At 42.3% G+C, this 26,128-nt stretch overlaps 1 protein-coding gene across 1 annotated transcript in view; it reads right to left on the reverse strand.

Annotated features, from left to right (window-relative positions):
* Window positions 1-26,128, reverse strand: part of LOC126419097 (uncharacterized) — a 230,011-nt gene that overhangs the window by 18,067 nt on the left and 185,816 nt on the right. Inside the window, exon 8 of the mRNA XM_050086195.1 lies at window positions 5,958-6,164. Within this exon, the coding sequence (XP_049942152.1) occupies window positions 5,958-6,164 (207 nt within the window). The remainder of the gene's footprint in view (window positions 1-5,957; window positions 6,165-26,128) is intronic.

Genomic DNA, 26,128 nt, shown 5'->3' on the forward strand with positions numbered 1-26,128 from the left:
ATACAGGAGGATCTGCAACGAATTGACGCATAGTGCAGGGAATGGCAATTGAATCTCAAAGTAGACAAGTGTAATGTGCTGCGAGTACATAGAAAGGAAGATCCTTTATCATTTAGCTACAATACAGCAAGTCAGCAACTGGAAGCAGTTAATTCCATAAATTATCTAGGAGTAGGCATTAATCGTGATTTAAAATGGAATGAGCTTATAAAATTAATCGTCGGTAAAGCAGATGCCAGACTGAGAATCATTGGAAGTATCCTAAGAAAAATACAGACCGAAAAAAAAGGAAGTAGGTTACAGTACACTTGTTCGCCCACTCCTTCAATGCTGCCCACTGCTTGATTACTGCTTACCGGTGTGATAGGGTTGATAGAAGAGATAGAGAAGATCCAACGTAGAGCAGCGCCCTCCGTTACAGCATCATATAGTAATCGCGAAAGCATTACGGTGATGACAGATAAACTCCAGTGGAAGACTCTGCAGGAGAGACGCTCAGTAGCTCGGTACGGGCTTTTGTTAAAGTTTCGAGAACATACCTTCACCGAGGAGTCAAGCAGTATATTGCTCCCTGCTAAGTATATCTCGCGAAGAGACCTTGAGGATAAAATCAGAGAGATTAGAGCCCACACAGAGGCATACCGACAATCTTTCTTTTCTCGAACAATACGAGACTGTAATAGAAGGGAGAACCGATAGAGGTACTCAAAGTAGCCTCCGCCACACACCGTCAGGTGGCTTGCGGAGTATGGATGTAGATGTAGACGTAGATAGCACATAGCACTACTAGTCATTTCCTTTCTTGTTCCACCCGCAGATAGAGAGAGGAAAAAACGACAGATTATACAAGCCCTTGCCAGCCGCTGTGGCCGAGCTGTTCTGGGCGCTTCAGTCCGGAACCGCGCTGCTGCTACGGTCGCAGGTTCGAATCCTGCCTCGGGCATGGATGTGTGTGATGTCCTTAGGTTAGTTAGGTTTAAGTGGTTCTAAGTCTAGGGGACTGATGACCTCAGATGTTAAGAGCCATTTGAACCATTTTATACAAGTCCTTATTTCTCTTGTTTTCGCAGTCCTGCAGCTTGGCGGCTGCAAAGTCGTTCTCTACAGTCAGCTTCCAATGGCGGTTCTTTAAATTTTTTTCAGTACAGTTGCGTGAAGAGAACGCCAGCTTCCCTTCAGGGATTGGCATTTGAGTTCCCAAAGCATCTCCGTGTTACTCGCGTGTTGATCGAACCTACCGGTAACAAATCTACTAGCCCACCTCTGGACTGCTTCGATGTTTTCCTTTAATTGACCTATTGGGGATCCCTAACATTCGAGCAGTACTCAATAATGCTTCGCACTAGTGTTCCATACGTGGTCTCCTAAAAAGCTGCATCCACATCTACATCTGTACTCTGCAAACCATTATGAAGTGTATGGAAGGGGGCACGTCCCACTGTAACTGCTATTAGGGCTTTCCCCCGTTCGATCCACGTACCCCCCGCTCTCATCAGTATGTAGTGCGCTTCCATTCGTAATTTTATTATTTCATGTTAGTATAAATGCCGGAGAGCAATGTCCGGCTCATTTTACTACTGACGATATAATACATATTAGTATTTGAGAACGGTGACGATGACATTGATATTTATCTCCTTGTAAGGTGTAAATATTTCGTGATATCTGTTGATCTGTAGACACGAAACTGATTCTACAGTAAAGAAATTTTTAGCAGCAGCTCTTGGCGATGAATCGCGAGATTTTTCAAAAAAATGGTTCAAATTGCTCTGAGCACAATGGGACTTAACATCTGAGTTCATCATTTCCCTAGAAATTAGAACTACTTAAACCTAACTAACCTAAGGACATCACACACAACCATGCCCGAGGCAGGATTCGAACCTGCGATCATAGCGGTCGCGTGGTTCCAGACTGAATCGCCTAGAACCGCTCGGCCACAATGGCCGGCGAGATTTTTTAAATATTTACTAATTGTGAGGCATACAGTCTTAAAATTACATAACTGACGCCTGGTAATCTTTTTTGAACATAATAGAATGCTAGTCCGAGAATTAGAGGTGGTCTCGTGGCTGAAATGTGCCAGTGAATCATTATACATATGTTGCAACACCTTTTCTTTTTTCGTTGATGTCCTTCTTTACATAAACTAAAGCTGTACACAACTGTGTAGAGAAAATATATGTACAGGGATTTGACTAAAATATGGAAACACCGCTAGAAATGCACGCTTGAAAATAAATGTAGATGCAGGGCAAGCGTGTATTTAACCATGAATCGCAGCAGCGCAATGTCCTCAATGCTTTGCAAGCGTCAGTCATGCTCAGAAACAGTGTCCTGACGCGTATTGAGTGCCTTATGTCGCAGCTTAGTGCATTCGAGATGGGCAAATTGTTGGTGCTCCTATGGAGGGTACTTTCGTAACCAAGGGAGACAAAGTGTCTGGTGTCTCAAGAGGCATCGTATCGAGGATTTACACGGCATACAGGGGAGGCGGAAAATCGTTATCCGAGAACGAGGACGAAAGCGTGTGTTAAGTTATCGTGACACGATAATTGAAGAGGACTGTGACGAAAGAGGATGACGGCTGTAAATGCCACTGCAGAACTGAATATCGCACTCGCGATTTCTGTCAGCACCAAAACAAAACGAAAGGTGGTGCTTTTAAGTGGGAATCGCAAGGAGAGATGGAATTCCAAAATCACTCATCTGTGATGCAAATGCCCGTAACAGGAAAACTTGGTGCCGAAGCCATAAAACTTGGACTATGTGACGATGGAAGAATGTCGTTTGGTCGGAATAGTCTTGTTTCACACTGTTTCCAACTTCTGGTCGAGTTAGGTCCCAAGAGTGAAACATGACGGAGGTGTGGTGATGATTCGTGCAGCCATATTGTGATAGTCCATGGACCTCATGAGTACTACACAAGATCGCATTACTTCCAAGGATTATGCGACCATTTTGGCTGATCAGCTCCATACCATCGTACAATGTCTGTTCCGCAATGTTCATACTGTGTTTCAAGATATGAGAGCTGCTGTTCACACACCTTACATTGTCCAGGACTATTTTTGTTAGCACGAGGATGAATTGTCCCATACCCCCTGGCCGTCGCCGTCACGACATCTCAATACTACTGAGTCTTTGTGATCTACTTTGCAGAGAAGGGTGCGTGATCGCTTACCACCTTTATCATCATTACCTGAGCTCGCCACTTACTTGCTGGGTGAATGTTATACACTGTCCATAGACATTAAGGCGACGACCTGTCAAAAGCCTGAGTAATCATTTTTGAAATGTGGGCCATTGCGAGACGTACAGATAGAGTGTCAATGAGGTTCTGGAGGATACAGACAGGGAGGTGGAACTTGGTGATTCCAGTGCCGTGGCCAGCTGCAGTAGATTACTCGGTTGAGGATCCATGGAGCAAACAGCTGGATCGAGTTAGTCCCAGAGAGTCTCGACTGCGTTTATGTCTCCTGGATTTGCTGGTCTAGGGAGTACGGTAGACTAGTCGTCGTGCTGTTTGAGCCAAGCGCGTACCCCGAGAACTGTGTCCCACTTGGCATTGTTCTACTGTACACGCCATCGTGTCGAGGAAAAACAAATTTCATGTAACTGTAGACATGGTGCCCGAGAATAGATGCATATTTGTGTTGATCCACTCCCCCTTCCAGAATGGTCAACCAGGGAATGGCAGAAAAATGTTTCCCAGACCGTAACGCTCCCTCATCCACCCTGGAGCCTTCCAAAGACTGTTGCAGGGACAGACTGTTGCAGGGCCACCAGTCACCACCCAGCGAACGCCAGCAGCCTTTCCCACCGATTTACAGCAGTCAGCATGCGAGCGTGAACCAGGCGTCTCTTGCGGATGGCAATACGTAGCAACGCTTGCTGAATGGTCGTTGTGGAGAGAGTGTAGCTGTGAGTTGCCCAACAGCTGCATGTCTATTCGCTCATTCACCTCTCCACAGACGTCGTTCACCCCTATCGCGAAAGGCCCGTGCTGCACCACAATTGACTCGCCGCCGGTTTTGGATAGTGCCACTTTACCATGCACAGCATACCTAAACGACGGCGGCACGCGAACAGTTTGCAAACTTTGCCATTTCGAGAATGCTTCCACCCCTGGCCCGAAAGCCAATGGTCATGCCCTTTTGGACGTAAGGTAAATCGCTCTGTTTCCGCATTACGACAAGGACTGCACTGTTTTTCCGCGTTCCAGAAACATCGTCTTCCACTGTCAAAAGCCTGAGTAATCACGTTCACGTTTTTCACGTTTTGCGCGACGACGTGGAACAAAGGCGGACCGTGTTAGATTGACTTTATGATCATACGGAACCTGTGTTTATCCATATCGAAGATGTTTCGAATGCCAACCAGTCTCCAAAAAAAAAAAAAAAAAAGTTCAAATGGCTCTGAGCACTATGGCACTTAACATCTGTGGTCATCAGTGCCCTAGAACTTAGAACTACTTAAACCTAACTAACCTAAGGACATCACACACATCCATGCCCGAGGCAGGATTCGAACCTGCGACCGTAGCGGTCACGCGGTTCCAGACTGAAGCGCCTAGAACCGCAGGGCCACACCGGCCGGCGCCTACCGTTTTCCTAGACCGTATTAGGCCTGGTAATCTGTTGTATTTTTGGCGTTTTCATATTTTTTCCCATCCTTGTAGAAACACTATGTGACCAAAAGTATCCGAACACCTCAAAAACAAACGTTTTTCATATTATGTCCACTGTGCTGCCACTTACTGACAGGTACTCCGTGTCAGCGACCTCAGTAGTCATTAGACATCGTGAGAGAGCAGAATGGGGCACTCAGCGAAACTCACGGACTTCAAACGTCACTTGTGTCATACGTTTGTACGCGAGATTTCCACAGTCCTAAACATTCCTAGGTGCACTGTTTGCGATGTGACAGTGAAGTCCAAACGTGAAGGGACACGTAGAGCACAGAAGCGTACAGGCCGACCTCGTCTGTTGACTGACAGAGACCGCCGACAGTTGAAGAGGGTCGTAATGTGTTATAGGCAGACATCTATCCAGACCATCACACAGGAGTTCCAAACTACAACAGGATCCTATAAGAGTACTAAGGTAGGCGGGTGGTGAGAAAATTTGGATTTCATGGTCGAGCGGGTGCTCATAAGCCACACATGACGCCCGTAAATGCCATACGACGCCTCGCTTTGTGCAAGGAGCGTAGGTGGACGACTGAACAGTGGAAAAACGTTGTGTGGAGTGGCGATCCAATGGCAGGGTGTGGGTGCGGCAATTGCCCGGTGAACGTCATCTGCCGGCGTGTGTAGCGCCAACAGTAAAACTCGGAGGCGGTGGTGTTATAGTGTGGTCGTGTTTTTTTTATGGAGGGGGCTTGCACCCCTTGTTGTTTTGCGTGGCAGTGTCACAGCACAGGCCTACATTGATGTTTTAAGCACCTTCTTACTTCCCACTGTTGAAGAGCAATTCGGGGATGGCGACTGCAGTTTTCAACACGATCGAGCACCTATTCAATAATGCACGGCCCGTGGAGGAGTCGTTACACGCCAATAACATCCTTGTAATGGACTGACCTGTACAGAGTCCTGACCTGAATCCTTTATAACACTTTTGGGATGTTTTGGAACGCCGACTGCGTGCCAGGTCTCACCGACCAACATCGATACCTCTCCTCAGTGCAGCACCCCGTAAGGATGGGCTGCCATTCCCCAAGAAACCTTCCAGTACCTGATTGAACGTATGCCTGCGAGAATGTAAGCTGTCATCAAGGCTAATGGTGGGCCAACACCATGCATTACCGATGGAGGTCGCCACGAACGTGTACCTCATTTTCAGCCAATTGTCCGTATACTTTTGATCACATAGTGTATCAGTGTGGAGAGTACATGTGTCACATCAGCATGCAGCAATGACAACAGCGCCGCAGTCTGGCACGGCAGCGCAGCCGACCTTGCGGCATGCCCAGCTTGTCCTCGATGTCGCCGAAGCAGCGCGCGGCGGACAGCACGAGCGCCAGGCAGAGCTGCGCCGTGGAGAGCAGCAGCGCCAGGTAGAGCTGCGGGCTGGACGCGAACCCCTGCAGCAGGTTGGCGCGCGCCGCGCCGCCGAACCGCGCCAGCACCACGCCCGTCGTCGCCAGCGACAGGCCGCCCGTCACTGCACAAACGGAAACGATACATAAAACTAATATTTATCTGTTCTGTAAGCAACCTAGCAGTGTGCCGTGGAGAGTATACAAGGTGAAAAGTATTTAAACCGACAAACTCTAGGAGGTTGTAAGGGACATCAAAACAAATATTTTTCCCTAATGTCATTTTTTCCTACGAGGATTATTTAAACCGTTGGAGCCCTAATCACGCTCTTCAGTTGATAGAGGCCGTGTTACGATCTTCAGTAGTTAGAGGGCGTATTACGCTCTTGAGTTGTAGGCAACTGCTGTCCACCAGTGTAGTAGTGCATTGTCTCTGTTTACTAATGAAGCGATACACATGGAGTGAGTACACTGATATGGTTGGTGCGTACTACGTAGCGCACCACAACGGACGAGCTGCACAGCCGGTTTATCAACGACAATATCTCAATCGCCGTATCCCGCATCATACGACCTTTGCTATTGTGTACCAACGTCTGCGTGAGACCAGGTCATTTAGCAGATTACCTGGACAGGGATGCAGTCGCACGGTAAGAACGATGCAATTTGAGGAAGCTGTCTTGCAGCGTGTGGAGCGGGATCCTTCAATCAGCACTCGTGCAATTGCACGTCACATGGGGACGAATCAGACGAATGTAAGAACAGTCCTTCTAGAGCAATTCTTACGTCCATTTCGCTTACAGCGTGTCCCCAACGTGGAACCAGTTGATTATCCACCCAGAGCACAGTTTTCGCAGTGGTACCTGGAACAATGTGAAACGCATCCTACATTTCCATCCTCTGTGTTGTTTACCGATGAAGCAACGTTCGGACGTGATGGAGTCTTCAACATGCACAATTCGCATGTTTGGAGTGAGGATAACCCACATGCCACAGTAACTAGCACTCATCAAGTGCGGTTCTTCGTTAATGTGTGGGTCGATGTTGTTGGAGACTGATTAATTGGGCCGTATCTGCTACCTAGTTGTTGTCTCTTGGTCATAAAAAAATGGAAAAGTGTTTTATTGGTTTAATTAATATGCCGCCACAGAAATCTTCCTCTACCGGTATAAATACTCCTCATAGGAAAAAATGACATTAGGGAAAAATATTTGTTTTGATGTCCCCTACAACCTCCCAGAGTTTGTCGGTTTAAATACTTTTCACCCTGTATACGAACTGCTCCCCCCTTCTCTCTTTCACACACGACTGGCGCGTGGGAAGAATTACTACCGTCGGTAAGCCGCTGCATAAGTTCTAATTTCTCGATTTGCATATCGTTGTCTTTACGCGGGATGCATGTGGGAGGAAGTGATATATTGTGAGGGTCTTCTTGAAAGCGTTCTCTCAAAATTTCGGTCCGCAGCTCGTGGTCTCGCGGTGGCGTTCTCGCTTCCCGAGCACGGGGTCCCGGGTTCGGTTCCCGGCGGCGTCAGGGATTTTCACCTGCCTCGAGATGACTGGGTGTTTGTGTTGTCCTCATCATTTCATCATCATTAATGAAAGTGGCGAGATTGGACTGAGCAAATATTGGGAAATTGTACGGGCGCTAATAACGCCGCAGTTGAGCGCCCAACAAACCAGACATCATCATCAAAATTTCGATAGTAAGCCTTTCTGTGATGCACAACGCCTCTATTGTAGCGCCTGTCACTCGATTTTTGTCGAGCATCTCCGTAACACACTTGCGCCGAATAAATTATTCCGTGACTAATCCGAATAATTTTGTCATTTCCAATTTATAAAGACATTGTCAGTATAAACGTTAGAAGGAGTGGGTGAAAATAATGAACCCGTGTCTCACTTCTCGACTCATTTTTCTCTCATTTATCCTTTTTCTCTCCTGTATTTGTAATCATTTTCGTTTCATGATATAACCTTTTCCTTGCTCTTGTTAGGTGTGAGCCACTGTCATTCATTATTGTAAATAATTTATAACTCAAAACCTGATCGAAAGGCTTTTCAAAATACAGAGGGGTCCAAAAAAATGTATCCACTGTTTAAAAGTCCACAACTTGCAAACTAATTGACGGAGTTGTCTCATTTTTGCTGAAAGTGTAGCTTAAAGTCCAACTTAAAGATATCATTGTAGGTGTTCGAAATGGCCATCATTAACATCCACACACAAACGACGCCGCCGAACTGCAGCATTAACTACTGACTGCAACTCGTTCAGTTGGATACTTGCGCATGAATGTACGATGGATTCTCGAAGTTCATCCAATGTGCGTGGCTTTGGTCGATAAACGACGTCCTTTAGTGTTCCCCACAGGTAAAAGTGCAGCGGAGTTAGGTCTGGGGAACGTGGTGGATACTCCACAGCAACTCTACGGCCTATCTGTCTTCCTGGTATATTTTCGTCGAGATACGCCCTAACACGATTTTGGTAGTGGGCTGGGGCACCATCTTGTTGAAAGTAAACTCTTCCGTCTCCATACAAGTCTCGGATGGCAAGTAAAATTGATGTCTAAAGCTTCTGAAGGTACACCTCACCGGTAACTGTGCCGTTAAAGAAGAATGGTCCAATCAAGCCCCGGTAACACAACCCACAACACACATTTACTCCTGGCAAATTCACAGCTTTGTCTACATGGACGTTCGGATTTTCGGCGGCCCAGTAGATGCAATTGTGGCGATTTACTGTACCCTTGAGTTTGAACTGTGCCTCATCAGACCACTGAATCATCTCTGCAAACTCTTCATCGTTGCGCACCGTGTTGGTAAACCACTCACAGTACTCCATTCTACGATCTGGGTCGTCCTCGTTCATTGCGTGTAGCAATCGTGGGATGTAGCACTTCCACTTTGCTGTCTTCAAAATTCGCCGAACACTTGAGCGACTCACTCCAGTTTCACGGGTACACTGTCTCACAGACTTCTGCGGTGAGCGAGTGAATTGTTGTAACACAAGACGGGAGTCAGTTGGGCTTGTTACTGTTACAGGTCGTCCAGATCGTTGTTTGTGTACATCTTTAACACAGCCTTCGGATTCAAACATGTCTAGAATTCGACGAATCGTTAAACGTGTCGGTGGCTTTGTTTCATACTCATTTCGCCATTGCCGTTGAACCTCATTAATGTTTTCGTACTTAAAATACCACTTCAAAACTGACTTTCTTTCATCGAATGTAACGCCTTGCGCCGGCCATGTTTACTCGAGTAACCAGGTGCAACTAAGAACAAAACACTGACTATCTGGCGACTGTCATCTGACAAAACAAAACAACGCAATACAACGCTTGTGTGGCGATTGCTGGAACTACAAACTACTACACTACCAAAGATGAGACAACTACGTCAATTAGATTGCTAGTTATGGACTTTTAAACACGGTGTACATTTTTTGGGACCCCTCTGTATATAAAAGCGATGTGGATTTAAGGCTGAACTCCCTTTGTTTCGCCACGCGGGATTAGCCGAGCGGTCTTGGGGGCTGCAGTCATGGACTGTGCGGCTGGTCCCGACGGAGGTTCGAGTCCTCCCTCGGGCATAGGTGTATGTGTTTGTCATTAGTATAATTTAGGTTAAGTAGTGTTGTAAGTAGGCTGTTTATGTTTTCTCTGTGTAAGTAGGCTGTTTATGTTTTCTTATTGGCAACATTACGTAGCGCTCAATATGAAAATCACTGGCTGTGCTGTGTGCAGTCTGTGGCTGCTTTCCATTGTTGTAATACTCGCCATTGTAGTGTTAGGCAGCTGGCTGTGAACAGCGCGTAGCGTTGCGCAGTTGGAGGTGAGCCGCCAGCAGTGGTGGATGTGGGGAGAGAGATGGCGGAGATTTGTAATTTGGCATGAACTGCTATATTTACATATGATGATATCAAGGTAAATACATTGTTTGTTCTCTACTAATATCTTTCATTTGCTAACTATCCCTATCAGTAGTTAGTGCCTTCCATAGTTTGAATCTTTTATTTATCTGGCAGTAGTGGCGCTCGCTGTATTGCAGTAGCTTGAGCAGCGAAGATTTTTGTGAGGTAAGTGATTTGTGAAAGGTATAGTTTAATGTTAGTCAGGACCATTCTTTTGTAGGGATTTTTGAAAGTATTTCGCAGCTACGCTTGCAATTAACTAGATATTATTTTCAGTGCCATGTTAATGTGTTCTCCTATTTTTGCACTTCAAATTGTGCTTTTCTGTGTTATCGTGTGAAATATTGTGACAATTATGGCGTGTGAAAAACGTAACACTAGGCTCCAAACTAAACTGAGAAATAATAGTGACGACGAGCGTAGCTTATCAGCGCCGCCGAGTAATGAATTTACTAATGTTCAAAGTAGTAATTTGGTAACTGTGCACAGGGAAATGGAGCGGGCGTCAAACAATGGCGTGGACAGTGAAACAATTAGTGAAGAGGGAAGCATTATCGATCGATCGGTCGGCAATAGCTCGCCTCAGGAATCGGGAATGACAGAACACAATATTGCAAATACTGCAGACTCAGGTTTTGGGTTCCCACCGTTTTCTCAAATGAGTCAAGACACATTTTCCACTTGTCAAAATGTGAATGTTGCCGGTGCAACTTCACTGCCGAAAAGCACTGAGGAACATGTTTCAGACACCAGTGCATTGTTATTACAATTAATGCAACAAATGGGACAAAAGCTTGAAAAGTTAGACACAATGGAACAACATCAGAGACAAACACAGCAACAGTTAGACACAATGGAACAAAATCAGAGACAAACACAGCAAAAGCTTCAAAAGTTAGACACAGTGGAACAAAATCTTAAAAAGTTAGACTCATTGGAACAAACACTTGAACAAACACGTGAAGATTTAACTACTGAGTTACATAACATTGAATCGAAATGTCAAAAAGTCTGTAATGACGTAAAAACACAAATTTGTGAGCATTTTCAACCTATTTTTTCGCGGCATGAAAATGCATTACAGAATCACGAAGCAGCCATAAAAGAACTGCAAATTATTGTTCATGAAAATCATGAGACCTTGCAAGCTAAATTTGACTCAGTTGCATCTACCGATTCGGTTACGCAACTTGCAAAAACTCAGGAAAACTTTAAGGACACAGTAGATACTCTGAAACTTGGTTCAGAAAAACACACTGAAGAAATAAGGACACTATCGGAGAAAGTAGCCGAACTTTCGGATCAGGTCACTAACTTATCTACAAAGGTAGATGATGATCTGAATGACACAAGACCCGTAGCCTTCACTGACACAGAAGAGTATGAACAAATAAGAAAATTCAAACAAAATCAGAATCAAATTAATACACAACACCAAAGAGAAATCCGGGAAGTACAAGATCAGCTGACACAGGTAATACAAGAATTACGTATTTCAGAGGACACTGGCGCTCCAACACGGGAAGAGGGACTTAGAAACACGGAAAAGCCGCAAAATAATAACACAGGGCATTTCGGAAGTTATGAAAGAAATTGGCAATGTGCACCGAATTTTGAGATGGAACGGCCGACACAACCTAACAATGACCGATATGCGACTCGCCGACATGATGGTTTTGACTATAAGCTGTTCATTACTACACGTAAATTCAAAACATTTAAGAATTCTGGCAACGACATTCATCCACAAGCATGGCTCCATCAATTCTCTCATTGTTTTCCTCCCAACTGGTCGTTGGAACACAGATTAGAATTTATGTGTGGCTACTTAGAGAATGAACCAGCTGTAAGAATGCGATCGGTCATTCACGATTGCCACAGTGAAGGAGAATTTTACCATGCCTTCCTCTCAGCATATTGGTCTCAAGCCACACAAGACCGAGTAAAACATGGTATCATAATGATGAAACATTTCGGACAATCTGAATTCTCCAGTCTTGTGAAATATTTTGAAGACATGTTGCACAAGAATCGGTACCTGTCAAACCCATACAGCCCCTCAGAACTCATCCGCATTTGCTTAATCAAATTACCTGAACATTTACGGCATATTATTTTAGCAGGACGTTGCAAAGACGACATTGAAGCTTTTCAGGGACTGTTACAAGAACTAGAAATTGACACTGATAATCGCGGAACGCGAAAACAAGGACACAACAATTACAGGTCACATCCGTCACAATTCCGCGACGACAGAAACAATAACCGGACACGACTGGTCTATTCTTACAATGCAAATCGTGACCAAAATAGACACCACCCGTACGACAACCGTTGGCAGAGTAGTAATAATTACAGGGAAAGATCACCTCTCCGCGGTAGTGACTATCACAGAGACAATCAGAGAAACAGACAATATGGGAACCAAAATAATTATTATCAAGGGAGACAGAATAACTTCAGACGCAACGGTTCAGCGCGCAGTTACGATTCAGGGAGAAATTCTCCACCACTTAACCGACAAGAAAGAAACTACAGGAACTACCGACATGACGACAGACGATGTGATCGTAACGACAGACCTGAATTGCATCAGAACTGGCGGGATTCAAACAGAGCAGGGCCCTCTCGAGGAGGTGTATTTGTAGAAGTTAGGTCTCCAAATCCCAGTAACGACGCGCGCCAACAAAGAGACAATAGGCAATGACTCACACCGCTGGCAGCCACAAAACGTTCTTATGACACTAACGACGCAGCTGCCGTAGCTAGTAATTACGTAAAAATGGAAGATATTAGGGACATCTTACTCCAGGAACACGACGTAAAACATAACAATATTGCATATCCTGTGATTCACATTACTGTAAATGACGTAAAATTTACGGCAGTACTTGACTCTGGCAGTCCCATTTCAGTAATCAGTGAAACAGCCTTTAGCAAATGCAACAAATCGAACGATTGCCCCACACTTCCGTTACGTAAGATTAAATTACAAGGTGCAATCTTTGGAAAAAGTGTAGATGTACGCCAACAAACCAATTTAGAATTCTTTTGTCAAAGCCACAGCTTCTCTATGAACTTTCTCATTGTTCCATTATTGTCGACGGAAATTATATTGGGAGTAGACTTTTTGAATGAATACAAAGCAATCTTAAACTTTCACGATGCTGAAATAAGTTTAGAGAAAGAAGGTAAGTCAATAGCTTTGAAATTTGAAGATTGGCTCTCAAACCATGACGAGGAAATTAATCGGCTTTACCTTCTGTTAGACAACAGTTCGGACTTTTCTACGGAACTAGACACTAACAATCACTCTTCAAGTACTGACAGGGATGATATCGACGGCGCATTTGACACTAATAAGTTAATTCAGAATAAAATTCAAACAATTGAGAATTGTAATGACACTGATAGGCAGGACCTTTTTGAGATTTTACAAGCACATTCCACAGTTTTTACTCATAAAACAGGAACAATCAAGGGATTTCAATACCAATTTCGTGTTCGTGAGCATACTAAATTTTGTGTTAGACCATATGTAATTCCGGCGCATTATAGGGACCGTGTTAGAACAGAAATACAATCTATGCTTAATGAGGGCATTATTGAGCCTGCAGTAAGCTCATACAACAATCCATTACATGTTGGTGAGAAGAAAAATGGATCGATCAGGCTTGTCTTAGATTCGAGACAAATCAATACGATCATTATTCCTGAAACAGACAGGCCGCAAACGTTAGAAGAACTTCTTCAAAATTTTAATGGTGTAAAAGTGTTGTCTTCCATTGATCTCAGATCCAGCTTTTATCAGATCGAACTTCTTCCAGAATGTAGAAAATACACAGCTTTCCTTTGTTTCGGCGTTTGTTATCAGTTTCGGAAACTTCCTTTTGGTTTGAACATTTCTTCGGCAGCATTCATTCGTGGGTTAAATTCCATATTACCTGAGTTCTTAAAACGTCACATCACCTTATATGTGGACGATATTCTGATAGCAGAAGCTTCATGGGAACAACATAATCGCATCCTCAACAGTTTGTTACGTATTTTTGCAGAATCTGGAATTACAGTTAACTTGGAAAAGTCTGAATTCGGTAGGACAAAGGTGAAGCTTTTGGGACATATTATTTCTTCTGAAGGGATTCAGCCGGATCCTGAAAAGCTAGAAGCAATCAGAGCCATTCCAGTGCCATCCACAAAAAGACAAGTCCGCAGTTTTCTAGGTCTCGTAAATTTTTACCGTCGTTTTCTGAATATGCAAATTCTTGTTACACCAAAACTTTGTTCTCTCACTGGAAAAAATACTATTTGGAACTGGGACGAACAAGCATAGTTGGAATTCAATTCTTTGAAAGAAGCGTTACTTCACGCGCCAATCTTAGCTCATCCAGATCTGTCACAAGATTTCTGCCTTAGCACGGATTCTTCTAAAGTCGGTCTTGGTGCCCATTTATTTCAAGAAGCCATAGAAAATGGCACTACCATTCAGAAAACCATTGCTTTTGCTAGCCAAGTGCTAACAAAATCTGAAAAAAATTATTCCGTTGCTGAATTAGAAGCTTTAGCTATCGTTTGGGCATTTAACAAATTCCGTTTCTTTCTTCCTGGTAAGCACGTAAAAGTATACAGTGATCATCGTGCATTACAATTTCTTATGTCTTCAAAATTAAATCATGACAGGTTAAAACGTTGGGCATTGTTTCTGCAAGAGTTCCGCTTCACAATAGTCTACATTCCCGGCAAGGAGAACATTGTTGCGGACGCACTGTCACGCGCACCGGCTGGGCTTGAGAAAAGTACCACAGAAGGCAACCTCGAGAAAAATTTCAGTATTCTTTACATTCAGAAAGTCGCCTTTGAAAACTTCATCACCACATCTTTAAAGGACATTGCTCATGAACAAGATAAAGATCCGATTTGGAAAGACATCAAGAGCAAATGGCATGAAAAGACACACACACAGATTCGGCATTATTATCTGGTTAGAAACAACATACTGTTCAAACGCTGCACTGTTGATGACAAGCTATGGGTACTTTGCATTCCTGACGATTTTGTTAATAAGCTCATTTGGTACATTCATTTCAGCTACGCACATTTTGGTCCACGAAAATGTTATCATATTCTTCGAACGACTTGTTATTTTAACAATATGGAAAAGAGAATTCGAAGAGTCTTGTCTATTTGTAAACTTTGTCAAAAGGCGAAACCATCTACTGTCTCACATCGTGCTCCGTTGTTTCCTATCATTCCTTCTAAATTAAAAGAATTTGCTGCTGTTGATCTCTTGGGACCGCTTGTCAGAACATCTAATGGATTTTCGTACGTTCTAGTCGCTGTTGAACTTACTTCAAAATTTGTTTCTTTCACACCGTTACGTAAAGCCACTGGACGGTCTGTATCCAACGCCTTTGTAAAAAATTTCTTACGTGAAGTTGGCCACGTTGCTAAAGTCATTTCAGATAACGGACCGCAATTTAGATCTGCTGTTTGGTCACGCATGCTTCGCAACCATAAAATCAAACCTGTTTTTATTTCATTGTACTCACCACATTGTAACCCCTCCGAACGGATTATGAAAGAAATCAATAAGCTTTGCAGGCTTTATTGTCACAGAAAGCATCAGCATTGGGACAGATATTTACACTTATTTCAAAACGTGCTGAATGAAATGCCTCATGATTCCACTGCTTTACCACCTACTCTGGTACTGAAGAATGAAGAACCACCGAACAGATCAGAGAGCTTGTACCTTTCCCGAATACACGTAAACTTCGACACAAAGACATAATTGATTTGGCTCTTAAAAATATAAAATCTGCAGCAGACAAAAGGAGAAAACTACACGGTAAAGCAAATGCAAAGAAATTGTATATTGGTCAGAAAGTTCTCATTAAAGCTCATTCATTGTCACATAAGCAGAAACACTTGAGTCACAAATTCTTTCTAGTTTTCAATGGACCATACAGAATCCGACGTATACCACATGATAATTGCGTTGAAGTTGAAACTCTGCGTACTAGGAAGAGTAAAGGTTTACACCACATTTCACATGTAAAATCATTTATTGAAAGATAATCTGCTTTTTAACTTTGTCTTTGCCACAAAACTTTTCACTTCACATTTCTAGTATGCTTTGTCAGACTTAAGAAACTGTTAACATCCAACAATGTTTGAAGTTAAATATCCAGTCTAGAACCTAGGGAACATTTTTAAACAGAAATTACGAATGCATTGTTATAGTGAACAGACGACACAGTGTTGTATTTGTACATTCTTGCTTGTTAGTTGCACGATTACGTAACGACTATCAGGCTTACATACTTAGGACACATACTGGTACTGCTAATGAGATTTTAATGCAACATTTTGGTTTACTTGAAAATACATTCTGGGTTTAATGTACTTTCTGTGAGATACCAGGCGACACAGTGGTTAGTTTAAGTGACAACTACACGGTTTTATCACGACGCTTCTAATGAGTGACAATTTACAATGTTGCTTTTGTAGTGTTTCTGTTTAATTTCTGCACAGTCTTTCTGTTTTATTCTGCAAAGTAAAACATGTTTTAGTAGTAACTTTTGTGGTATAGCTACAATGAGATTTCCTTTTCCGTAGCACAACAATACGTTACAGCACAGTACTTTCCTCATCACGGCAATAAGCGTAATAACTAAGACATTTATACGCAAAGCATTTCACTTTTGTGTATTATGAGGTAAGTACATTGACTTCTGCAGAACTTAGCTTTCGGAGGACGATAACTACGACACTTCCACAGAGATTATGTTGCAACAAGACGCACATTTAGCGCTACAGTACACGTATTTGAGTGATTAATTTTGTACTTAAAACATTTATTTTCAAAGATTTTTGAATTACAAAGAAAGTTTTCCGTGATACATTTCATTCCATTGCTGTAATCTGTAACACCTGAGGGTATAATTACATTAATCCTCAGGGGGGAACACGCTTACTTTGTGTACCATGTGTGTGGCAACCACAAGGAACCCTTGCTAATATGGTATTTGCTTATTCAACTTTACACATCGGTACCATATTTCTCTAAAACATAAATTACACAGCTATCTGATCATTTAACTGAGAGATAAACATGTTTTTTACTACGTCAGTGACACATGTTTATGTAATTACACCGTTGGATAACTTTACACATACGAAATTGTATTTTGTCTGTACTGTGTGAACTCTTCATATTTTTTCGGAACCATTGTGATACTATGAGAGCTTTGAATGATGTATTTGGTATGGATTCATGATTTTTAAAGTACGTTTGAGGCAGATGACACTTTTGACATGAGCAGAGAATTTTTTTTAATTATTGGAGGAAGCTACGACGATTTTGAGATTTGACTGAGGTGTTATGATGTTATTATTACGACGACGATGTGTACTATGCTGTTGAGATATGTTTATGATCAATAAGATGATGCTACCGTATATGAGGAATAAGAAGTATGTTGGAAACCAAGAATCGTACTTTAAGAGTTATGAAATGTGCGTAAATTCGTGACTGTATCACAATGCTGACGAATATTTTATTTGGACACTTATATTTATAGGATTTTCCTTCTACAGATTTGCAACGCTAATTCTTGACCTGTGAAATATTTTTATGTGAGACTGTCACTGTAGCGGAAACTGCTGTCGTAAATATATCTGTAAGAAAGTTAAGTGACCACCTGCACGTAATGCGTCGCGGGTACCCACATGGGCGACAGCCGCCCGAAAAAAAGCCATTAGCCTTTCAGCGGCACAGGTAGAAAAAAAAGGGGGGGGCCATTATACTCGCTATTGACATTTCCTTGTTGAAAGCATACTGTGGAGCTCGTAATTTATGATATTTACTGAAATGCCTAATGAAATGACAAGAAATATTTTTACATCTGCACACCTGATTACGACAAGCGTCTTTCTACGAGAGTTGAGAGAATTTCTACTAACTTATGAAATGTTACGTGACTATTGAATGATATTTTTATGCTTTGGTTTGCGTAATTGCTTATTTCATTTGATACCTGTTTTCCAGCTGTGTTACAGCATTAGTTTTATAAAATAAACTTTGATGCATTTGCTAATGTGAACACTTTCTGTCAACAGATCTATTAAATGATAATTTTGTAATCCACATTCTTTAAAAAAAAGGAGCACTTGGAAAGGAAAGAACAATAAGAAGGGACTAGTAACAGTAACTGGATACATAATTTTATTTTCAAGTACATGGTAATATTTTTTTTACAATCAGTTGTTGTGGTGCACCACTTTAATTACTTAGACATTAAGATGTGATTATACATTTCCCTTATCTGCATTGTTATCTTTACTGTAATATTTTTTCTGCTTGAGCTATGTCATGTTTAGATATAAGCTGCTGTTTGCCAGGCATAGTGCCACTGAACTTTAATTTGTGTTACTCTGCTAAGCCAGATTTATTTTTTTGTTTGCTGCACATTGCCTCATATTAGTTGTAATGTTGAATTGCTTGGTAATTTAGATTTACTGTAGCTTGCTTTGCGATTTTCCATTTTTTTTTATTGCTGTTTATATTAATTGTTTTATGTGCTGCTGCATTGCCTCGTTCCTTAGTTTAGCATCTGAGCTCAGTAGATTTAAGTTAACTTAAGAGGGGGTAGACTATATAAGAAACTAACTATTATAAATTTATAAGAAATAGGATACTGTACAGTGGAGAAAAACTATTATTGACAGAGGATGTGAACAAAATACAGAAGGCAGGCTTAGATAGGACTTTTTGGGAATAATGATGAACAAAGGGAGATCTCCATGCAAAATACTGCAGTAAAACAAACCCTGTCCTTTCCCTTTTGTGTTATCCCACTATATGTTTGTGTACCCTTGTGTATTTGTTTTCTTCCTGTCTCTGTGTACTGTTTCATAGAACAATTTTCTCTTCTAATACTAAGTTACATTCACTATGATGAGGAATACTGTTATCCTCAAATACAATTGGCATTAATAATGTGTTATTTACTTTGTAAAGATGTTTAGACATTATTTATTCTGTTTTGTGTTAATGCTCATGTGTGAAGTTGATGTTTCGAAAGTTATTCGATCTTTTATGTATGTACTCATGTCATAATTCCTGTAACACTGATGTATATGTCTATTTCTATTCTTTTGTAAAGCCTGTACTACAAATGTTATCTGTATTATTATGTTCTTTAATGATGTATTTTGTACCTTTGTAATTGTATTTTCATGTTGTAAATTTATAAAATTGTAATTGACACCAGTTCATCTTATTATTAACTTGTAAGTTACATTTCACTGCACACGTTTCTGTTGGTCATAGTATATGGACAATATGTGAGAAGTAGGGACTGTTAGTGTTTGCACGTGTGTTAATAATTCAGCAAGGGACTGGATAACAGCATTGCTGGTTCTAAGGACAATTCCAAAAACTTTGTGAGTGCACAAGTGGTGGTTTATGGACTTGCTATATTCTCCGCAAGACTCTTCGATGGTGAATGTGCACCTGCACAATCGCAACAGATGGCTGCTGGCGATCTCTACAAGGACTACAGTGGGTCTGCACCTCTGGTGGCCCACCAATACCATTATCTCTACAAGGACTACAGTGGGTCTGCACCTCTGGTGGCCCACCAATACCATTATCTCTACAAGGACTACAGTGGGTCTACACCTTTGATGATCCATCAATACCATTATTTCTACAAGGACTGCAGTGGGTCTGCACCTTTGATGACCCACCAATACCATACTCTCTACCAGGACTACAGTGGGTCTGCTCTGTGATGACCTACCTACCAATATTCATCAAAACTTCGACTGACTCTGCTGTGGGTTTACTCTGTTGTGGCCCATTACCTGTCTGCATGTCGAGTCAGCACTGTCTTTCCGTTGGAAGGACAACACTACTTCTTCAAGACTGCATGGAAATCCACTACTTCTGTGTGCATTTTCTTTTACTGCTCAGACTTTGAGAAAAACTCTGCAATTTTACTGTGATGAACAATCTGGACTGTCTTTATGGACTGTGAGAAATTTTTAGCTTTTGACCAACATTGTATCAATGTTATTGCAATTATGAAAAATTTTTTCAAATCTGTATTGGCCACTGCCCAACCCAATTTGTAAAATTTTTTGTGGGGAGCATGGGGGCTATGTAAGTAGGCTGTTTATGTTTTCTCTGTGTAAGTAGGCTGTTTATGTTTTCTTATTGGCAACATTACGTAGCGCTCAATATGAAAAATCACTGGCTGTGCTGTGTGCAGTCTGTGGCTGCTTTGCATTGTTGTAATACTCGCCATTGTAGTGTTAGGCAGCTGGCTGTGAACAGCACATAGCGTTGCGCAGTTGGAGGTGAGCCGCCAGCAGTGGTGGATGTGGGGAGAGAGATGGCGGAGATTTGTAATTTGGCATGAACTGCTATATTTATATATGATGATATCAAGGTAAATACATTGTTTGTTCTCTACTAATATCTTTCATTTGCTAACTATCCCTATCAGTAGTTAGTGCCTTCCATAGTTTGAATCTTTTATTTAGCTGGCAGTAGTGGCACGCGCTGTATTGCAGTAGCTTGAGCAGCGAAGATTTTCGTGAGGTAAGTGATTTGTGAAAGGTATAGTTTAATGTTAGTCAGGGCCATTCTTTTGTAGGGATTTTTGAAAGTCAGATTGCGTTGCGCTAAAAAAAAAAATATTGTGTATCAGTTTAAGGACAGTCGTGTATAATTGTTCAAAGGGGACTTTCAGTATGTAAGCTTAGGGACTGATGAAAATGGTTCAAATGGCTCTGAGCACTATGGGACTTAACATCTTAGGTCATCAGTGCCGTAGAACTACTTAAACCTAACTAACCTAAGGACATCACACACATCCATTCCCGAGGCAGGATTCGAAACTGCGACCGTAGAGTCCCGCGGTTCCGGACTGCAGCGCCTAGAACCACATGGCCACCGCGGCCAGGGACTGATGGCCTTAGCAGTTAAGTCCCATAAGATTCCACACACATTTGAACATTTTGTTTCCCCTTTGTTTCCCTATGAATTGTTTTACTGAACGAATGTCCTTTTCTATCTCCACATTGTTACTGTCGGAGAAATACCTCAGCTGGTTCTATTATAGGTTACTGGTGAATGACGTTTAGTGTAGATTTTTTATAACTCTCAGTCTGCAAACAGTTTCAATCCGCGCGGAAGTTTCAAATCAGCGCACACTCCGCTGCGGAGTGAAAATTTCATTCTGGAAACATTCCCCCCCTCCAGCTGTAGTTAAGCCATGGCTTCGCAATATCTATTCTTCCAGGAATGCAAGTTTCGCAGGAGAGCTTCTGTGAAGTTTGGAAAGTAGGAAACGAGGTACTGGCGGAAGTAAAGCTGTAAAGACGGGTCGTGTGAGTCATGTTTGTGTAGCTCCATCAGTAGAGCACTTGCCCGCAAAAGGCAAAGGTTTATAGTTCAAGTCTCAGTCTGCACACAGTTTTAACCTGCCAGGAAGTCTCAATGTATAACAGACTTTTATTCAATTAATACACTCCTGGGAATGGAAAAAAGAACACATTGACACCGGTGTGTCAGACCCACCATACTTGCTCCGGACACTGCGAGAGGGCTGTACAAGCAATGATCACACGCACGGCACAGCGGACACACCAGGAACCGCGGTGTTGGCCGTTGAATGGCGCTAGCTGCGCAGCATTTGTGCACCGCCGCCGTCAGTGTCAGCCAGTTTGCCGTGGCATACGGAGCTCCATCGCAGTCTTTAACACTGGTAGCATGCCGCGACAGCGTGGACGTGAACCGTATGTGCAGTTGACGGACTTTGAGCGAGGGCGTATAGTGGACATGCGGGAGGCCGGGTGGACGTACCGCCGAATTGCTCAACACGTGGGGCGTGAGGTCTCCACACATCGGTGTTGTCGCCGGTGGTCGGCGGAAGGTGCACGTGCCCGTCAACCTGGGACCGGACCGCAGCGACGCACGGATGCACGCCAAGACCGTAGGATCCTACGCAGTGCCGTAGGGGACCGCACCGCCACTTCCCAGCAAATTAGGGACACTGTTGCTCCTGGGGTATCGGCGAGGACCATTCGCAACCGTCTCCATGAAGCTGGGCTACGGTCGCGCACACCGTTAGGCCGTCTTCCGCTCACGCCCCAACATCGTGCAGCCCGCCTCCAGTGGTGTCGCGACAGGCGTGAATGGAGGGACGAATGGAGACGTGTCGTCTTCAGCGATGAGAGTCGCTTCTGCCTTGGTGCCAATGATGGTCGTATGCGTGTTTGGCGCCGTGCAGGTGAGCGCCACAATCAGGACTGCATACGACCGAGGCACACAGGGCCAACACCCGGCATCATGGTGTGGGGAGCGATCTCCTACACTGGCCGTACACCACTGGCGATCGTCGAGGGGACACTGAATAGTGCACGGTACAACCAAACCGTCATCGAACCCATCGTTCTACCATTCCTAGACCGGCAAGGGATCTTACTGTTCCAACAGGACAATGCTCGTCCGCATGTATCCCGTGCCACCCAACGTGCTCTAGAAGGTGTAAGTCAACTACCCTGGCCAGCAAGATCTCCGGATCTGTCCCCCATTGAGCATGTTTGGGACTGGATAAAGCGTCGTCTCACGCGGTCTGCACGTCCAGCACGAACGCTGGTCCAACTGAGGCGCCAGGTGGAAATGGCATGGCAAGCCGTTCCACAGGACTACATCCAGCATCTCTACGATCGTCTCCTTGGGAGAATAGCAGCCTGCATTGCTGCGAAAGGTGGATATACACTGTACTAGTGCCGACATTGTGCATGCTCTGTTGGCTGTGTATATGTGCCTGTGGTTCTGTCAGTGTGATCATGTGATGTATCTGACCCCAGGAATGTGTCAATAAAGTTTCCCCTTCCTGGGACAATGAATTCACGGTGTTCTTATTTCAATTTCCAGGAGTGTATAATCACTAACAGAAAGTAAGCACTTATTTTTGAACTATCATCTGAGTAACACATAAACATCAGTCAAGGCACTGAAACTACCCATCACATTTACTTTTATCAATTGCTTTTTACACAAATAAATAGGTAAATAAATCATGTCCTTTTGCAATAAATAAAACTATTAACTCAGTGAAACAACTACACTCAAGTTGCCAATACTGCACCCGCGAGATCATAGTGAATTCTGCCTCCACAAGTAATTATGTGAATAAGATATTAGAAGCTACATTTAAACGATTCTTCTTGTTATAAACATAATGTAAGTTAATTACATTACTGTAAGTATTAGTGTTGTGTTAAATAAGGTAAATGGTTGTATTATTTTTCTCTGGAATACAGTTCTAGCTTTAGGCCTACTTTAATGTGAGAGAAATGTGCAAAAAGAGTAACACAAATTTCTGTTTCATTACTTCAATTGTTTTGTTTCATTGTATATGGTGTTGAAGTTTTATAACATGGATCAGTCAAGTGTAATAAGCGTGTCTATTGCTGCAGATTTGTTAAACAGTGAGTGTTTTGCTACAATTGAAGGTTATAGTTTCCCTGGGACGACTGCAATGGGAAACAGAATGAGGCTCTTCCAAGAAACTGTAGATAATGCCGGAAGCACCTGAAAATCGAGAAACAAGAGGCGAAATTCTGTGCTCTTCCGGCAGAGTTATAGAAGGCTGAAAAGCAAAGCAGGCAAAGAAGAGTTCTGCTGCTAGGTAGGAGTCACGGGAGTTATGTACATGGGCGTCCGTATAAATTTATCCATGGGTGGCCAAGACTCTAAAATTACCATTTTTGACATAAATTAGTTGGTCGATTTTAATTCGTGTCTCATGCCACAAAAAAAGTTGTAAGTGATTCAAAAAAACTTATTATACCCCAGAGACTTAATGGTTAGCCATTCAATATTTCTCCTTCTAGAAATTTATGAAATTTTCTAATGAATAAAAACTCTATGATTCAGATTCCAAAGGAGAGTGAAGATGCCCTCTGTTTCCGCCTCCTTGCAGACGTTTATTGGTGTAGGCCAGCAACTATAGGAACAATTAGATGGTGAATACCAAGTCTCAAAAGCTAGTCTTCATCACGTAACAGAAAAACTACGACAAATGTGTAAGAATTTCAACAAAGTATATCAGGTGCTGGTAGTTGTGGGAACAGGAAGCTGCCTGTTTAAAAAGGAAAAATAATGTATTAGAGGTGAGGTAAGGTAAGGTAAAATCTTATGGGACCAAACTGCTAGGTCATCGGTCATTAGAGGTGACCTGACATAATAGGAGCAGTTACCGAGCATACAAATATGAATTTCGTGGAGGATCTGTGGCGCCATCATCACCACTGAGTTATCTCTGCTGTTAACCAGGTAAACATGGAGCTGAGAGGACTCCTTCACCAGGTACAAAATCTCTTATTGGTGCTGTTACGCAGCTTCTATAGGAATATAGGTATATACTACTCATGGTCTACACCAGAATAGGGAGTAATGAAAAGTTAGCAGATCTGTGAGCAGAAAACATAAGGCTGCCAGTAGCACACAAAGGCAAATCCCTGTGGTTACTGGAGTCTGGTGAGACACTGATTTTAGATCGGATATAGAATTCAGACGTACAGAATTAAACAAAATTAAATTAATGGAGTCTGCCAGTTCATATTATAATAGTACAGTGCAAAGTGAAATCAACTTGCTTCATTAGAATTGCATTATATTAGTAGTATGAAAGAAATCGATGCCATTTATCTCTTTGAAGACCGTATAACCTAAAGGATAGAAAATCTTAATGTAATGGGTTGTAAATTAGCTGCATATCCAATAGGGATAAAGGAGGTATTGTCACATTCATAAAACAGGAATACAAATATAAAAGTATAACACTACGTAAATTTTTATAGGTTATGGGACACAGAACCATGGTGGTTGTGAGTTAATATTAGGGAATGTAACACTTGTGATCGTTACATCACACAAGTCTCCACTGGGTAATTTGGAAATTTTCATGAAGCAAAATTTGATGGATTGCTGTATTGTCTGTCAGACAGAAGGAAAGGATTATTAGTTTATGATGATTTTAATGAAAACTTTTTGAAAGACTCTGAAAGCAAAAGAGATCTAGAGGTGCTGTTAGCTGCTTATAATTTAGTCTTAGTAATAAATTTCCTTATCACAGTTGCACAAAATAGTAGTATAATTAGCCAAATAACACTAGTCAACAGCTATTTTCCATATGGGGTGTGATACATCAACTAGTATGTATTTTCGTGTGTAGAATCTGAATATACCTTTGAAAATATTCTAGCACGTATCATTTTTGAGTTTTTAAAGGCTTTTTATTTTTCGTATTCAGTATTTCGCTTTTTGTTGTTCTTCTGTTTTGATGTTTAATTGTTTGTTTTTGATTTGCAGAGGACAACTAGAAGATCTACAAATCGTTAGTAAATGGTTGGTGTGGTAATACAGTGGTGTGAAGGAGATCTTCAGTGTGTGTTTCCTGTGAAAGATAGTCCAAACTTTTTTATTTAAAACTTACACTAAGAAAAATGGCAACTAGTAAATCTCGTTGCTGTCTAAACCATCCAAACAACTTTTTTTATGTGCGTGGGAAATTCACTCCAAAAGCCCAAAGAAAACCAATCACTGATTTGGTAAAGAAAGCATATAAATTGTATTTTGATTGCCCTGTTGGTGATCAAGATAAAAATTTTGCACCTCATGTTGCCTGAATAACATGTACGACAACCTTAACCGAATGGTTGAAAGGAAAACGCGTAGTCATGCCATTCGCTCTTCCGTTGGTGTGGTGTAAGCCTAATGATCATTATTCAGACTGTTACTTCTGTCTTACAAATATTCCAGGACATTCAAGCAAAACTAGACACAAAATAAAGTATCAAAATGTATCTTCAGTGCATTTGCCTGTGCTCCATGATGAGGGGTTGTCTGTTCCTGTCTGTAACTTGAAAGCCACTTAACCAGACACCATGTCAAGTGAATCAGAAAGTATTGAACATATAGAAGAGTACTGCCCTCAATTTCATGACGCTTCGCCTCAGCTCTTTAATCAAAAGGAACTGAACGATTTGGTTCGCGATCTGAAACTTACTGATGTCTTGGGGTCGAGACTACAACAATGGAAGCTTCTGGCTCCAGGGGTAAAAATTTCCTGTTTCAGATCAAGTGGTGCTTCCTTC

This window comes from Schistocerca serialis, chromosome 9, assembly GCF_023864345.2.
Source record: "Schistocerca serialis cubense isolate TAMUIC-IGC-003099 chromosome 9, iqSchSeri2.2, whole genome shotgun sequence".
Taxonomy (NCBI): domain Eukaryota; kingdom Metazoa; phylum Arthropoda; class Insecta; order Orthoptera; family Acrididae; genus Schistocerca; species Schistocerca serialis.